This window comes from Anabrus simplex, chromosome 14 (assembly GCF_040414725.1).
Source record: "Anabrus simplex isolate iqAnaSimp1 chromosome 14, ASM4041472v1, whole genome shotgun sequence".
Taxonomy (NCBI): domain Eukaryota; kingdom Metazoa; phylum Arthropoda; class Insecta; order Orthoptera; family Tettigoniidae; genus Anabrus; species Anabrus simplex.
Genome location: NC_090278.1, coordinates 87,032,601 through 87,050,843, shown reverse-complemented (window position 1 = coordinate 87,050,843; position 18,243 = coordinate 87,032,601). Strand labels below are relative to the sequence as shown.

Genomic DNA, 18,243 nt, shown 5'->3' with positions numbered 1-18,243 from the left:
GTACAGAATTCCAGGGGATATTTTCAGCAACTAGGGCTCTAAACATATGAGCATAGAAACTACTGTGGATTGTGGGAGGTATACTTTGTGTGAGCAGAGTCTGTCCAGTGTTACTTTTCATGGTTGATTTTGCTTTGTGACTAGCACTATCAGCATGCTCTTGTGAAGTCTAAAACACAATGTGATGAAAATTAGACTAAGATAAGGAATAGCTAATGAATAAAATTTGTAATTTTGAATTATTTCATTTAAACCACTACTACTCTAAAGTTAATTAAGAACAAGAACACTCCAGGCCTCAAAAGGTCTTGGCTTTCATTTACAGCTGCTGCGCAGCTCTAGGCTTGCAGATATTAGATAGCCGTGTGGTCAGCACGTCACATCCCTCAAGTGTATTGCCATGCCTCTTAGACCGCTCCTCATTGTAGCTTCCCAATTGTCCTCATGCAGCTGGGTCAACGCCTTTCCATACCATATATTTTTCTAAATTACTGCCGGTAAAAGAAATTTGCTCACTTCAAACATTGATATAGGAATTAGAAAGATGTTTTTGAAGACTTTTGTGTGGAGCGTGGCATTGTATGGAAGTGAAACATGTACAATAACTAGCTCAGAAAGAAAGAGAATAGAAGCTTTTGAAATGTGGTGTTACAGAAGAATGCTGAAGGTGAGATGGATAGATCGAATCACGAATGAAGAGATACTGAATCGAATTGGCGAGAGGAGATCATTTGGCTAAATTTGACGAGAAGAGATAGAATGATAGGACACATCTTAAGACACCCAGGACTTGTTCAGTTGGTTTTGGAAGGAAGTGTAGGTGGTAAGAACGGTAGGGGTAGACCAAGGTATGAATATGACAAGCAGATTAGAGCAGATGTAGGATGCAATAGTTACGTAGAAATGAAAAGGTTAGCACAAGATAGGGTGGCATGGAAGGCTGCATCAAACCAGTCTATGGACTGATGACTCAAACAACAACAACTGGTATCTAGGGAAAGGTGCACTGGTATAGTTAACCTTACATTAGGTGGCTGGGAATAGTCATTCATCATTATATTTTTCATTTGTGCCAGATAAATGTGTAGAATTTCATTTCCTAGCACATACCAAATAATCGGTTACAGTATAAAATACGACTGTTACCAATGTTGATCCTATTTTTTCCTTGATATATTGGTTGAACTTCGGCATGTCTACAAAAAACGAATGTAAATAATAAAATTATTATGTTTGTACGCCTAGAAGTAAATTGGCAACGACCGTGTCTGTAATGCAACCAAGATGTAGGCTGTTTATTAAATGCAAACCCTTAGGTGGCTGATTTTCTTATAAATGTTTACACAGAGATAGCCTAGTCACAATAACAAGGCATTCTCTTGATCACAAGCTACAAATAACAAGCACCAAGCAGCACGGACGATGCGGTGATTGTGATCACGTCACGACTAAAAATCACTGATATCAGAAAATCACGATATCAAATCACGCTGTGACTCACAAATCACGGTATCGCTCATCACTACTTTATGTTATATGCATCAGGAATATATGAATTTTCTTGAATTTGAGACTTGATTCTTTTTACTTAGGAACGTTTGTTGTCTTGCATATTTTCTGGATATGGGAAATAAAAACCGTAATGGGATAATTTATTGATGATCAAGTTGGCTGTGAGTCTTGTAGGGCGCATGCGCAGGAATTCATTGACAGGCGCTCTAATTGGTCTATGTTTCTAAACGCTGCTTCCAATCACGAGCTTATTTTCAAACGCGGAGTGAGTGGTAAACGGTTTAAGTTTCTGGTGAGGTTGGATTTCTTTTATGAGTTAAAATATTATTACCTTTTTATCCTTCGGCTAACATATTTCGACGATGGCTTCCAAAGAAGATGATAGGCACTTCATCCCAGATAACATATATGATTCTGGAACGGGAACGATGTACAGAAAAGGAAGGTTTTTTGGAAAGGTAAATGTTTTATAACCGCTTGCAAAGCGATTTCTTGTTTGGATATTTTGTTATTTAAGAAACAGGAAATCACTTACGTGTGTGTAATTGTTGACATAATGTTGAAAAAAGTGTAAACGTTGGAATGCTGGTGTAGGTAAGATATTTGACATAATGTTTATTTTCCTATATTATTTACAGGGAGGCTTTGCGAAGTGCTACGAACTTACTGAAGTTAAAACCGGCAATATTTACGCCGGAAAGATTGTTTCGAAGAAAATAATAACTAGTGGAAACCAAAAAGACAAAATGACTCAAGAAATTACAATCCACCGTAGTCTTAACCATAAGCATGTGGTGGGATTCCACAGTTTTTTCGAGGATGTCCACAACATTTACATAGTTTTAGAACTTTGCCGTAGGAGAGTAAGTAGTTTCATTCCCAGAATTAAATGACATATAGATGTTTAGTTTTGTACTTATTGTTTACTATTTTGTTTTAGTCTCTAATGGAATTACATAAACGCCGAAAAACCTTATCAGAACCTGAAGTCAGGTATTATCTGACACAAATTTTGCTGGGTGTAGATTATCTGCACAAAAAGAATATCATTCACAGAGATCTGAAACTTGGAAATCTCTTCCTAAATGACGAGTTACAAGTCAAAATTGGAGACTTTGGTCTTGCAGCACGAGTTGAATACCAGGGTGAGCGTAAAAAGTATGTATAACAATCCATAATTTTTCAGTGTGTAAGTTTTATTTAAATACATTAATCTATTTACTGTGCACTTGATGTGAATAAGGTATGTTTCATGATTATAATTTCTCACACCACAATTTTTATTTATGAGGTTACCTATATTTGTATTTTCAGATTGACTGTTTAGTATTTATTGGTTTGTGTAAATGTCAATCACTACTGATCTGCATTTAGGGCAGTCGCCCAGGTGGCAGATTCCCTATCTGTTGTTTTCCTAGCCTTTTCTTAAATGATTGTGCAAAGAAATTAGAAATTTATTGAACATCTCCCTTAATAAGTTACTCCAATCCCTAACTCCTCTTCCTATAAATGAATATTATTTGCCTCAATTTGTCCTCTTGAATTCCAATTCATAGTGTGATCTTTCCTAATTTTAAAAGCTCTGCTCAAGCTTATTTGTCTACTTATGTCATTTCACGCCATCTCTCCACCAACAGCTTGAAACATACCGGTACCACATAATCTTGATGAATAATTTTTATTTCCGTGTTGATGCTACTTACTTCAAAACTACCTTAAAAATGATGTTCCATCAAATCAACATTCTTACACTAAAGGATCAGTTTCCAATCATCATGGAGTCATCTTCAGCTCAAGTATTAAAAATTAGAACCATAGTACATGCATACATACAGATAAAAGGTTACAAATAAAATATGTTCTGTAATGTCAAACCATCAAGGGTTCTGGAAAATTCTTCCTCAATGTTCTGTTATTTACATTTATAAAGTTAAAAAAAAGAACCATAGTACATACATATAAAATGTTACAATAAATATTGTATTTTCCATAATTGCCATGATGAGTTGAAACAGGTCCTGTAGTGTAAGAAACTAGCTCAGTACTTGACAAGTCTTTATTTGGTGGAACATATTTTTACGGTAGTTTTGAAACATACCACAGTCAAGCATCTCGTCTCCGTAATCCCAAGTCCCCCAGAACAAATTGTGCTGCCTTCCTTTAAATCCTTTCCAGTTCTTGTGTCAAGTAGTCCTGGTGAAGGTCCCATACACCAGAATCACACTCTAACTGAAGTCTCACCACAGACTCATGTGCTCTCTCCTACATCCCCACTACAACCCCCAAATACTCGTGTAACCATGTGAACCTTTATTTTTCCATAAACATAATTTTTGTCACTTTCATTGGCATTACTACCCAGATGTTTGATGGAATGTCATATTTTACACTACACTGCATCCAAGTGCTTTTCAACACCTCAAAAAGGTTTAGAAAGTGGCAAATACTTGCATTTCAAGATCTACGTTAATGAAATAAGCTTCTATTTGATTGTTTAATTTTATTGGGAATTATTAGTATTATCCTATATAAAACTTGTTTCTTTCCATCATGAAAAAGAAATGCATAAGTGATGGGAGGGGGTAAAAATGATTTGTGACTGCAAGCAGCCTTCTTGGCACCTTTACATAATTTCACGCATTGACTTCTCTTTGACTTGATTTAAATTTGGGAAACTGAATTCTGGCCCACTTTACATATTTTATAAGCTGGCCCCGCGGTGTTGGGGTAACGTGCCTGGTTCTTACATGGAGGCCCCGGGTTCGATTCCTGGCCAGGTCAGGGATTTTTATCTGGATCTGAGGGCTGGTCAAACTATAGCAACTTGGTATTGATATGGGCTAAGTGATGATTTATGATTAGGATTTAATTAATTATTTATTGATTTATTTACTGATCAACCTACTACAAGAAATGCTCCCAATTTGAAATGAAATGAAGCTCTGTACTCGCTAGTTGATATTAAGTTGCATATTAGGATTGGTAAGACCCACTACTTCAAGATCCAAGATGCTGTTCCTGTTCTGAATGTGGTTGTGCCCCTATTGCAAAATTTACCACCTGTTGAATTTTGAAAGTTGGGCTTTGATATAATACCAAGCTCTTTGCTGTGTGTATTTACTGCTTCAGTTTTGTGTAAATACATACATTTTTGCTATGTTTGAAATGTCATAATCTTCAACAATGAGTCATTAACTCGACAGTACTAATTGTACTTTGTTCTTGAAGTTTATACCAAAATTAATGTACTTCAGGGTTATTTGAAAAACCCTGAAGTAATCAGTCATTGCACAGGTCTACTTTTTAAAGGCTGTTTTACTTCTGAAAAATGATTATATACAATTGAGTACAGCCATTTTCAAAAAAATGCCTTTCGTATCACATAAGGTGTTTTACAAATCCAGAATGAAATTCAATGTTAATTAAAAAATACTTCTTTTTTTTTTTTTTTTACAAATATTAATAGTTTTGATTGAAATACTGATTGTATTACTTGGAAATACGGTGTTCATTCTCTAGAATGCTATTTAGTCAATAACTTTTTGGTTTGCCTTCCAGTGATCTTATCTTGGAAATTCTCTTATGAGCTGCTGCAGAGTCTTCTGTTTGAAGCATCCAGCAGTAATCCACTATCATTGATATACTCCATCGTCCTTGGTACAGTCGTTCGATCTCCCGAATGTCCTGATGGAAGCGTTCGCCTTGTTCCTCGCTCGGCGCCCCCAAATTCTCAGGAAATGCATCCAAATCTGAAAAAAGAAAGTGCAGCTTAAAACCCATGTTGTAACCCATAATTCTGAATTTCTAAGCCATTGTGGCTACTACTTCTGCATAGTTAGGATCTTTGGTGTTTCCTAAAAACTTCTTGGTTACATCTCTAAAGGCTTGCCAGGCTTCTTTTTGTTCAGAAGTCATTGTATCTTAAAATATAATCTTTCATTAGACTTCTGATTTGTGGTCCTACAAAAATAGCTTTTATTTTTGCTTGTGAGAGAAAAGGGAACCTGTTGCAAAAATATTGAAAACAATTGTCCTCTTTGTCAAGGGCTTTCACATACTGCTTCATCAGACCCAACTTGATGTGAAGAGGTGGTAATAGTATTTTCTTATGATCCGCTAAGCTTTTCTGAAAAACATTTTTACATCCTGGAGTTTAGGTGGTTCGATCAGGCCATTTTTCCAGACCAATGCTCATCTCTTGTCCGTATATCCCTGTTGCTGACCTAACAAAATACAGATTACTTTAAGATCTCCACAGACCATCCACTGATGTCTGATATATTGTATTTTATTTAAGAGAAGCTTCATGTTATAATTCTCTTCTAAGTGGACTGAGTGAGCTATTGTAATCGAAGCAAACTTGTTCAGTAACACAGCTTTCATACTTCTCTTACTAGTCAATAAATAACCTCCAATCGTTTGGGTCATACATGGCACCACCTACCTTGTTTATTAGGTCTGGAATGTTGTTGCAATAAACCAGTCTCTCTTCATGACTAAAGTACTGTGCAAGATCTTTTTCTCTATTTCTGTAGAAAGTTAATGAAGTACCATCAGCAAGAAGATTTTGTTCTTTTAACCTGGAACTTAAAAGTTCAGCTGCATTTTTGGGGAGGTTCAAATCTCTTAAGCCATTCAACATGGATTGTGGGAAGAGTACTGGTAGTTTAGATTTTTCAGGGGTAAAGTCACTGTCAGATGTTTCCGATCTTTCACTACTTGAAGAATCAAACTTCAATATAGTCTTTAGGAGGTGTGGGAACTGGAATATCGGGGCCATGAGGTACTGGGAACTGGTCTCCTAGCAGATTCAATGCTGGGGTACGTTACGAGTTTCTTATTCTTAGCATTGAAACCTTTGACCATACAAGTACAAAAGTAGCAGTCACTGGTGTGGTTTTTGGGTTCACGCCAAACCATTGGTATACCAAAGCGAAGCGCTTATTTCTTTCCTTTTGTCCAATTTCTCAAATCTTCAACACAAATGCTGACTTTTGATCTAACTTTATTCCAAAATAAGCTTTAGCGACAAATGAGGTTATGTTATGTCTGCTTTTTCACTACAAAACTACCACAAATTAAAAAAAAAAAAACACTGGATTGTTCAAACACTGTCACCTTTCCATACTCACAGAATCACAAAACAGAAACTGGCAATAAATGCACACATATTCAAAGTAAACTTCTTCGTTTGGAAATCTAGCTGGTGACTTAGAGCTTTCAACTGAATTCACATCACAAAGGATTTAAGTGCTGCCATCTGGCAAAGAGTTCAACAACATTCTGCAGTGCTACCACAATAGGTTTTTAGGTCCAATAAACAGCATTCCTGGAACAAAAGATTATTTCAAAACTAAAAGATAGTGTGTAGTTTGTAATAACGTGACTAAGACTAAAAGAAAAAAGGTATATGAAACAAGTTAATGGATATATTTGGCATCAGGACATGCATATTACTTCAAACTGACTCAAATTCTAAACAGCAAAATCACTGTAGACATGGTATTAATGTATTTAGAGTTTAACTTAAGTAGTTGATTTTTGATCAGCTAATGAGGCACGTGATGTTGATCAAGGTTCATAAAGAGAGAATCCACACTTCCATCTGATGTTGGTCTTTTGTTCCTGACATCGTTGGTGAATATAGATCACCTATGTTCAGAGTGTATTTTACAGCAGATCCTACAGTTACTAAATTTGATTGTACTGGGTGTAAAAATATATACCATGTACTCCAGCATTATTAGGAAGTACAATTTATGCAAATCTTACTTGGTACCGGGCGAGTTGGCTGTGCGTTTAGGGCCGCGCAGCTGTGAGCTTGCATCCGGGGGATAGTGGGTTCGAACCCCACTGTCGCCACCCCTGAAGATGGTTTTCCGTTGTTTCCCATTTTCACACCAGACAAATGCTGGGGCTGTACCTTAAGGGCACAGGCGCTTCTTTCCCACTCCTAGCCTTTTCCTGTCCCATCGTCGCCATAAGACCTATCTGTGTCGGTGAGACGTAAAGAAAATTGTAGGAAAAAATCTTGGAATTTCCTGTAGAGGAGAGATTTGAGCATTGTGATGTCTGGGAACCCACCATCCCACCCTTAGAAGTACACTTGTATAACCTAATAAAGAGCAGCACTCGCCATTGTCCAATGCTGAAGTAGCTACTTGCATTTCTATAGGCCAGCGTAAAGTTGGATGTGACGTCATTCCCATCAATCATAATAATTAGATAAAAGCACAAAGAAATACTGGTCTTGTCCAGGCCCTGTAGGAAAACTCTGTATCCACCACTAGCGCACATAGAATACATTGTATCACTGTAACCCTACTCTAACCATTGCAACCAATGATGTTTGCACAGGGGAGACTAGAGGCCTAAGGCCAGCTGCTTTCTGGTTCTCACCTGGCGGGTTAAGCCCACAGATCCCCTTTGCTTGTCCCCATATCACTGGTCTTGTTCCCCCCCCCCTACCCTACCTAATCCAGACCGATGGTCTTGTATTACTGTAACTATATTCTTTCCTCTCTTTCTGGCAGTTCAGCCTCCCCATCTTAGTTCCTAACTAGAAAGATTGGCACCTTCCACGTATAGATGTTACTGATACAAGTGGTGACTCGAGGCACTAATGTTGGGGTGCATGGTATGAAGTATTGATATACTGGGTCTCCAATTAACGCAGCTGAGGCCGGCAAGCTATCACTTATCAGCTGGGCAATACAAGAGCAAGTTAGAGGCTTTTTTGGCATTCCACTATCAGCTGTTTTGAGAATTTAGGTAGCCACGATGCTTTTGTTGGTGAGACCTAGTGTTAACAATGCACTATGTCTTCTGGTATGGGCTAGAGTAATTTTTACTTTCATTGATCTCTTACCCTTGGCTTTGACAATAAGTGAGTGAGGTATGAGTGATGCTAGTAATGCCATTCCTCATGCAGCCAGTCCCTGCTATGAATAGTGTGAGAAAATGTTGCTCATATGGTCGGTTGGTGCATGCATTTCAGTGGGTTTGACGGACCGATGTGTAATAGCAACTTTTGACTCGGTGAAGAAAGCAACGGAAAACTTTCACTCCTAATTTCCCTAGTATGCCTCTTAAGTGATGCCTAGGGCATCTGTGACAGCTAATGGTAGAACCATTGAGGATTCAACCAGCCTTCGGTCTGAGGACTGAATGTGCATACAGGTACTCACAAGTGAAACGACGCTTCATCTGAGAAAATGAGATTGGGATAAATTTCTCAGTTGTGTGCTTTATTCAAAATCCATTTGCTAAAATCCCACACACAGGATGACCCATATATAAGTTCTTGTATCACAGTACATGTATAAGGTTTTAACTTCGTAGCCCTTTGTATGGAATTGCAGGAAATTCTCATTTGCTGAGAAAGATGGCTGGGAGATTTCTCAAAAGAACTTTTTTGGGAGTTGTTTAATGTAAAGTTTTTCTTCTGTTGGCACTGCATTGCCTTCTTCGCTTTTTATCATTAATATTTCCCCATTTCACGAAATTTATGAAGTAATGTATGAACCATCCCAAAATGTGGACCTCGTTAACATCTGGAAGTTTTTGTTGAAATATTTTAACAGCACGAGCGGATTCTCTACGAATATACAGATCGTAAATACTCGATGTGGAATAGAATGGTTAGTCCCATTATTTTTTTCCATTTATTCTCGCGTTTTTTTTGCTGACATGTTACTCTTACTGAAATAAAAAAACAAACTGCATTGCGAATCAAAGTCAGAACCGGTAGTCCCTGCAGGCTAACCTCCCTCGCACGTGGCTGTTGGCTTAGTCACTCCCAGTCACCGCTCCAGTTCTTAATTGGATGATCCAGTATATGTAACGAATTGATAGACTGAAAATTAATACTGAAGATGGAAATATTTTGATATCAGAACTTCAGGAATTGGCAATACTGTTGCATGACGAATATGAGAACAAAGGTGAGGACTTCCAGTTCAAGCAGGCAGCACTAGAGTGGACAAGCTCCACGGTACCGATCAACTGGTGTTAGGAATAATTCTAGAGGAAACGTACCACTCGTTAAATGATGGGTATATACACCGTCTTTTAAAAAACAATGAGAGATTACAATTAAAACACCACGGCAGGGTACAACAGAAAAAATCATAAATAAGACCTATGGCCTTCATGTTGCAGAAAGCACAGGTTACTGGAGTGTACACATACAGATAAATAGCATATAACTTCCAGCATATTAAAACAAACATCCATGAACTATTTAAAGGTAATACTCCACTTACCAAGTCAATTTATGTCGCCGACAATGATGTAATCCTTTCGATGATTTTATTCTCAACAATAAACTCCCTAAAATGAATTCATTACTGTACCTCATTCTATTAGAAGATTTCACTTGGCATTTCTTAAGCATGGTGCTATGCTAAGATGTTATCTCTTTAATTAAATACCTGTGTATTTCTAACCTGCTTCTCCAGCAAATCAATTCTCAATTTTGCTGAGTTGAGACTGGATCTAGCTCAAATTAAATTTCGATTAGCATTTTTTTAGGCACCTCTTGAGTGATATTGTCTTTTCGGCATCGTAAAATATACTAGAATGAGGCAAATTTTTATCAACATCAGACTGACCTTTTAATTCCTCATTCGCTGCTGCACTCCTGTCTTCAGTCTTCTTTCTTCTTTCCCTGATTGTGTCTAGGTTCTTTCTCCTGTTGGATGTTTCACAGGACTTCGTTCACTTGAAAGGTATTTCGGTAAATCAGGGAAAATGAGGCACTGCTCGTATCCCCCGGTGGGTGGGGGCGGTAGAATAACACCCACGGTATCCCCTGTCTGTTCTAATATGCGACTAAAAGGGGCTCTGTACTTTTGAGCGTGAGTTGGCAACCACGGGGCCCTTAGCTGAGTCCTGACGTTGCTTCCTCTTGTGCTAGGCTCCTCACTTTCATCTATCCTATCCGACCTCCCTTGGTCAACTCTTGTTCTTTTGCGACCCTGACAGAATTAAGTATGGAGGCCTAGGGAGTCTTTAATTTTCATGCCCTTCGTGGCTCTAGTCTTCCTTTGGCCAATACCTTCATTTTTCGAAGTGTTGGACCCTGTCCATTTTTTTCTCTGATTTGTTAAGTTATATAGAGGATGGTTGCCTAGTTGTACTTCCTCTTAAAATAATCACCACCGCACTGCTCGTGGACGTAATTTCCATCTCATACGAGAGATATCTGCTTCACCATTCACTATACAAGTATGATTTTACTATCAAACCATCAGAGAAATGAACATGACAAATTCTGCTGTTACGTGTTAACTCGTATTGTTCCGTGGAATAGCTCTGCCCCGTTTTTCAAATTGATTTGTCCTTCGGTGGTGAAACAAATCGCATATCAACTATTTATCATAGCCTGACTTACAGCCAGGCACAAAACAGTGAGGCATGGAACTATTAAATTATTCAAGCCATATAGAATTTATGCTTGAAGTACACAACACACATTGAACAAAGTTTACGAACTGAAAGCAAAGAAAATATAACTTACTCACTGAAATATCTTGCACAGTAACGTCTTCACTTTTCTATTCTTGGCTTTCTGGAACTACTGGAGCACATGTTGGATATATTAGCTTGCAATGCTTGGAGTGGTGGGACCACAAACTGCCATGCTATAATGGCTGTGTCCTGACACTTGGTCTTATATTCGTCATGCTGTCAGTGTTGTGGACGTGTATAGTGCTTGCATCAGTATTTTAAGTGAATGTATATATTTCACAATCGCATTGTATTTGAAATTTGGTTTCTCAACTGAGTTTTGCGACTGAAAGGGCGTCCAGCCTTAAAAACGTGCTTAGTTAATTTCATCTTATCCCTGACCCCCTTTACGAAGCAAGACTAAGGGGTCTAAATAGATGCATTGTACTTGAAATAGATGTTGGCTTATTAGGTTGTGTTGAGTACATATAGTACATGCTGAAGAGATATTAGGTACAGAACAAAAATAGCTATCCGGATACCACTGGGATCCAAACCTACAACCTTCTGATTTCACGTTGGATGCTCTACCTAGGTCATCTCTTTGGTATCTTCTATATGTGTAGCCCTGCGCAGGCATACAAAACATCCACTCCACATCCGCGAATGGTTATCTGCGGATATTATTATTTACCTACAGTATATTACACCCAAGATATTGAAACGGCTAGATCTGTTAACATAATGCATTAGGCCTGAAAACTGGCACTGCAACTTCTACAGTCACAGGTTTATGAGGGATTTTCTCTTGTGACAACTGCCAACATATTGACCTCTGTTCCTTTCTTCCACTAATACCAGGCAGAATGCAGTTGGGTTTAGGTCAAATATACGGCTTTATCATCTCAAGGCTCTGTAGATCACCATTCTCCCATACCAGTGTCAAGGGTCGCCTGACTACAAGCAAAAGTAAGAGTATACCTGTGAGAAAATCAATGAACATCATTATTTTGAAATTATCCACACTGGCATACAGTCGGTATCCACGAAGACGCTAACTTCGTGGATAAATCCTCGGATATCCGCATCAGTGCAGGGCTCTATATGTACTCGGCATGACCTACTAAGCTGAAAGTTTATATGAAGTATGTCAGTATTGTGCTAGTTATGATTGAGGAATGTGCATTTTATTCTCCACAGCAGTAATCTGTTTAATTGGATGGCACAACATAAGTAAGAGGTACTGTGTAGAGGAATACTCATCCCTTTCCCTGCCATCCTAAAATGCTGAGAACTGCTAAAACTGCCAATCTAAATTAAGGCAAAATGCAAGGTCTTATTGAAAATTTTGAAGCTATATAGATTTTTTAAAATGATTAATAATATATCCATGTATATGTGCTGTGATTTACTTAGTTGGTGCTTATGCCTTTATGTTTAAAAATATTAATTTCCATTTTCTCAAATTTTGAAAATTTGAATTAGTATTTGGCATAGTAATCATTGTTTCACATACATGTTAATGTCACTGTTAGAATCGTCTTTTTTAATGTCTAAAGTTTTAAATCTCTGTTTAAAAATGTCCAAGTAATTTTAATTTTTGAAATTGACAATTGAGGTTAGGTTCCCTGTCCTGTTCTCTTGCATTTCGCTGGTTAACATTAAGATTGTCATCTTAACTTTCGTAAGTGGTAGTTCATAGTAGTAATTTGATGAGTCATAACACTATTAGGCCTAATATGTCGCACTTACTGTGTATCTCACTGTTTTCATCACTAGAAAATATAGGCCTATCAGTGTCATTTTCTATCAACATAGCCTGAATGTATGTTTAACACAACTGTTCCAAATAATATTTTACCACCTTTCCCTATACAAATTTGCAGTATAATATGCAAAAACACGATAAAAGCAATACCTCATGTCAAACTTGCTGTGCAATGTTCGTGGCGCAAGACATGGCCAGTGCATGTCAACCTCTCAAAGAAATAGAAAATAAAGTTATGTTCTTTGTCAGTTACCATGCATCAGCCAAAATGCATCCAATAGTAGTGTTGCGTTAAAATCTGAACAAACGGTATTTGAAAACCGGCCTTTTACGGCATTGGATCTGATTAGATCATGGCAGTTTTACAGTTCACAGAGCATTGGCTTACATCAGATCTTGGTAGCCATTGGGTTCATGGGACTCGTCCTGTCCTTCATAAATTTATATAGTAAAAACGTTTCCTTAACCCTTTCCAGCCCAAATTATCTGCAGTGATGGAAAAAAATATTTTCCTGTGAATTTCATCTAAAATGTGCGTCCTGAACATGAAACCACCAATACTTAATTTTTGTCGCACTCTCATATGCTCAAAATTTTGTGATGCCATATGGCATCATTGGGCACATGCGATGCAAGTCCTCATGAAATGTTCTTCAAATTGTGAACCTGAAATACAATCATAATACCATTTGTATAAATGCTCCATTGTTAAAACCGGTTCTCCTGACTATAAAATAGTACTTTTACCAACATACACTTCAAAATCGTAGACAATACCACTGAAACCAGCTTGAGCAAAAACTTTTACACCCCATTTATGAGGCTTATTTTTCATGTATCGTTTCAATGAACTTCGCCCTTTGAACGGTATTATAATTTCATCCACAGAATTGTCCGCCTCCGTAGCGTAACGGTTAGTGTTATTAGCTGCCGTCCTCGGGGGCCTGGGTTCAATTCCCGGTACTGCCAGACATTTAAGAATGGCAGGAGGGCTGGTATGTGGTTGAAATGGTACTTGCAGCTCACCTCCAATGGGGGTGTGCCTGAAAAGAGCTGCACCACCTCGGGATGAGGACACGAGTTTACTTATCCACAGAATTATACTCCTCGGGCTCAATATCAGCGAATCTAGCTCTGATGGCATCAATAAAAGGCCTGACTGAAACGTTTATCACACTCTGGATGATCACGTGACTTCATATTATCATCGTTGATGTGGAAGATGTTTCTGAGTTTGTCAAACCTATTGCGGTACGTAATGTCAGCAATTGGGGGGAATCTGGTTGCTTGTGCCCAGTACGTTCTGTAACTTGGCATCCTGACTATGCCTGACAGAATGTGAATTCCCAGAAATTGCTCTATTTTATTCTTATTTGTGTTCAGTGAGGATCAAGTTTTCTGAACACAGTATAAATTTGAGTTGCCTACAAAATTGTCTATGAGAGAAGCTGTACAAAATTGTTTGAAATTTTCATATGGAGTCATTTCACCTGGTAGAACAGAGTGATTCACTGTGCACTCTGAATAAATAGGTTCTAAGATTTTACACCGCAACCTTGAGTCCCTCTGCCTCTCATTGGGTACTGGTGAGCCAGAAGTAGATGTTTTTGCCTGAAGTCGATGAGCCAACGGTATTACATCTTCATGCAAATCAGGTTCAACATTTACTTCAAAATTCAGCCCCACTTCCGGAATAGTATTTGGCACTGGTTCTGCAACTGTATTTGGTGTTGTTACTTCTTCCTTGTGATCATCATTACTGATATCAACGTCAGATATGTCACCTTCCGGAAGAAGAATGACCTCTTTCTCTGATAAAATTTTACACTTAATGGATTCATCTAGAAAAATAAAGTGAATAAATAGTACACAACAATTTGAAATGCAACTTCTAACGAAAATTTATTATGATATAATTTGGAATAGTAGGCTACTTATTTCAGTTGTGCTGTTTATTAGCAGGTTTTCTTACATTTAATGATCAAAATATACTGTTAAGCGTTTATATAATATCGCAAAACAACCAGTAATGAGAAAGGCCGCTGAATAAAAATCTAATTGCCTCAGATAAACATAACCTAAGACATGGCTGCTACCCACTGACGCCATATGGCATCATACATATTTACACACACAGAAAACCTGTCAAGCTTAACATAACAAAAAATTACATACAGAATATTTATATTACATCCTTTATCTCTAAAATAACACAATTTGAAACAAAAATGAATAGTACTTACAATAAAACATGTTGTAATGCAGTGCGGTGTGAAGGAGTCTCCAATTCCAAGTCGCCATGATCATAGAACATGCATTATTCTTCGGCGATGTTCAACTACTGAACTGCTCCAGTGCTACCAATGAACTCCTAACACCACAACGTATCCTACCATAATGTAATATGGCATTCAAGATAATTTTCAAAGCACAGAAAAAACGTTAAATATCATGATGCCATATGGCATCATTGGGCTGGAAAGGGTTAAACAGATTTGTCCGTCCAGCCACTTTACTAGGCTGATTTGCTTCATTCCTTTTTTTTTTTTTTTTTAAATTTTAAATTCTCTGCAGAATTATCTGCTGGTGAGTCATCAGGCATTGATAGGTCTCTAAGCTCAGTCGACTTTGAGGAATCCTAAAATTAAATTAATCAAAATTAATAGTTGACGCCGTGCCACCCAATACCTTATTCAGCTACGCGCGGGAATGACCGTTGTTTCTCGTGGAGGACGTTGTCGGGCTGTCAACATTGTTGTCGATGTCTTTACTTAGGAACTAAGATAAGCACTAAGTTGGAAGGTGAATTATAACTTTTTCCTTGCCGTGCGGAAAGTATGCACGACGACTATAGATAAAAGCCTCTCAAAGGGGCCACTGTTCTCAAAACAGATTGGCTTAGGGTCATAGCAGTGCATTCTATGTTGGTTAGTGTTGGATAGGTGAATAACTTTTTTGGTACCATTTATCATGACAGAGATTGGCTTATGGCAGTAACAGCCCGTTCTATTTGGCTTAGGTCAATAGCAGATAATTCTGTGTGGGCGATTATTAATCTTATTGCTGCCTACGGTCTATGTGTTATTAATTTAATAGGTTTTGTATGTGGTTAACTTAAGTATCATCACTGATGGGAATGAAGTCTCATCCCTTTTCACGTTGGCCAATACGAAGGTCGATCAAATATAAACAGGAGTTTTGCTGCTGAACATCAACAGTTGGTAGGACTGGCCCTGCACTTCTGCTATGTTTAGGCAGGACTGTTATGAATGGGGAGAGTGTACTGTTAGATATTTCCTGCCGTTTCGTCAGTAACGCTCATGATTTCAGAGCAACAGGTGCAACGCATAATTATAAAATATAGCGGTGGAAATTTGCCAGAGATTGACTGCACAGTCAGTGATCATTGTCAAGGACGCGTGTGTTTGCGCGGCATAAAAAATTCAAAACATGTGGAAAATCAGCAACACAATTGCCGTTCTCGGACCAGCATTACAGACCAAAAACATTGGTGCGGTTAGACATTATTGACGACTATCGACCGGCGAGATTATCACATTGCAGAACAAGTCGGAATCGGTTATGGGAGTTGTCCAGCAATCATAAACGACCTACAGTTCCGTAAAGTGTGTTCCAGATGCGTCCCTTGTAATAGGAATGCAAGTAGCAAGTGCTGCTCTTTTATTAGGTTGTAAATGTACTTCTGGGGGTGGGCTGGTGGGTTCCTAGACATTGCAATGAGCACAGCTCTGCTCTCAAAGGAATTCCAAATAAGAGTTACATATGCTTATAATGTTACAAACCTTGGACAGCGAGGCGTCAACTTTTGCCTATAATTGCAAGCGAAGGCTTGCCGTAATAGGTTGCATACAGTTAAGGAGGAATACCTTTATGTAAAGATATTCGTGAAGCTAAACTATTAAAAATGATGGGTGTCTATGGGGAAACCTGCAATTTCAACCAAACTTGGTACACACATACTGTACTGGAAATTATTTAATAAGGCACGACTAGATATTTTAATCACAGGGTACACTGGATGTAGACCTGGAGGTTCCCTATGGGAATCAACATCTGTGTCACACAGAGAGTTCCTAACTACTATGAGTTCCAAATTTTTAAAACTGAATTTATTCACATAAGGTTCACTTTACAATTGTGCTGGTTACAGTGAAGTAGCTCCATAGATCCTCCTTGATGAACAGCGACCCAACGATGGAACCACGATCCCTTATAGACAGCAACTAAACCATGGTAACACGATCCGCTGTAAGCAGCAACGGGTCGTCGATACTTGAAGGTCTCGATGCGGGGTAACCACTCGCTGATTGTTACATGAGTGTCCACATTTAACTGTCCCCTGGGTATCAGAATGATTCACATAAACCACAGCACTTTGTGAATGCATACCGGCCAAGTATTCCAGTTTTTTCCGTAAAATGTACGGATTTTGAGTGTTGTATGAACGTTATTGTTTGGATTTTGAATATCCGCGCTTGTTTTCACTTTCTGCACCCAAATCGGCTTTGTTTGACTTTTGGTAGTAGCTGAAATTCGACTGGTAAATATATCGATAATCGAGTTACAGATTATCACCGTGCTTTTGTCACCTGTTCGACCTCAATTGCTACTTCATTCACTTTTCACTGAGATGTTCCCAAACAAGTGGCAGGCTGTGATTTTGAAGAACATAAATCTGAAAAGTAGCAGGCTGTGAATTTATATATAACTTTAGTAACTGCGTCGTGCTTCGTAGCAGTTGAAGGGCTTTCATTGTACGTGGGTATGAGGTTATGCGTAACACTGGCGGTTGTTCTGAAACTCGTGGAATTGTGACGAATTTGTAAGTGATTTAGTATTTTTAGTGGTGTTCATAATGAGTTCAACTAAAACTATATCAGTCTTTTATTGAGGCATATTTGCAGAATTTCGTCGTTTTATACGATCACGGAAAAGCGAAACATTCGCATTCTGTTCCATGTGCTCGTGTGATATAAACGTTTCTCATGGAGGTAGAACAGAATTAGTAAATTACATTAAATCTGTTAACACTAGAACAGCGGAAGGGGTCAACATGACACCCACCTTCAATTTTTCTTGAATAACGTGTGCACTCTTGTATCATTTCTCTTCAAATATGTTGACCTTTCATAGTTTTTAGTCTCGTTTGCTGCTGTATCGCACCCAGCAAAATATTTACATTTACATTTTCATTGATTTCTGATATGGCATATCCTGGACAGTGCAAGGGGTCATTTTTGACACTTGTACAATATTCCTTATTACAGCAGTTTGCATTGTCAGACGTGTATCCGGCCATTATTATTAGTATTGTTGAGTTCTTACTGTCAGATGAGTGTTCCAGTTAAAAGAATTATTGTATTCATCTCGTCGTTTAGAAAGTGTTCTTATAGACATGTCTTGCTACGATCTTCTTTCTGTTGACGAGGTGCCTCGTATGCTAGAAAAATCAGATGTTTAGTCTGAAAGTGAACTATCAGATTCAGATGGTG

At 38.2% G+C, this 18,243-nt stretch overlaps 1 protein-coding gene across 1 annotated transcript in view; it reads left to right on the top strand.

Annotated features, from left to right (window-relative positions):
- The first annotated feature begins 1,788 nt into the window (after positions 1-1,788).
- Positions 1,789-18,243, top strand: part of polo (Serine/threonine-protein kinase polo) — a 101,758-nt gene continuing 85,303 nt past the window's right edge. Inside the window, exons 1-3 of the mRNA XM_067158491.2 lie at positions 1,789-1,970; positions 2,151-2,375; positions 2,453-2,670. Of these exons, the coding sequence (XP_067014592.1) occupies positions 1,875-1,970; positions 2,151-2,375; positions 2,453-2,670 (539 nt within the window). The 5' untranslated portion in view covers positions 1,789-1,874. The remainder of the gene's footprint in view (positions 1,971-2,150; positions 2,376-2,452; positions 2,671-18,243) is intronic.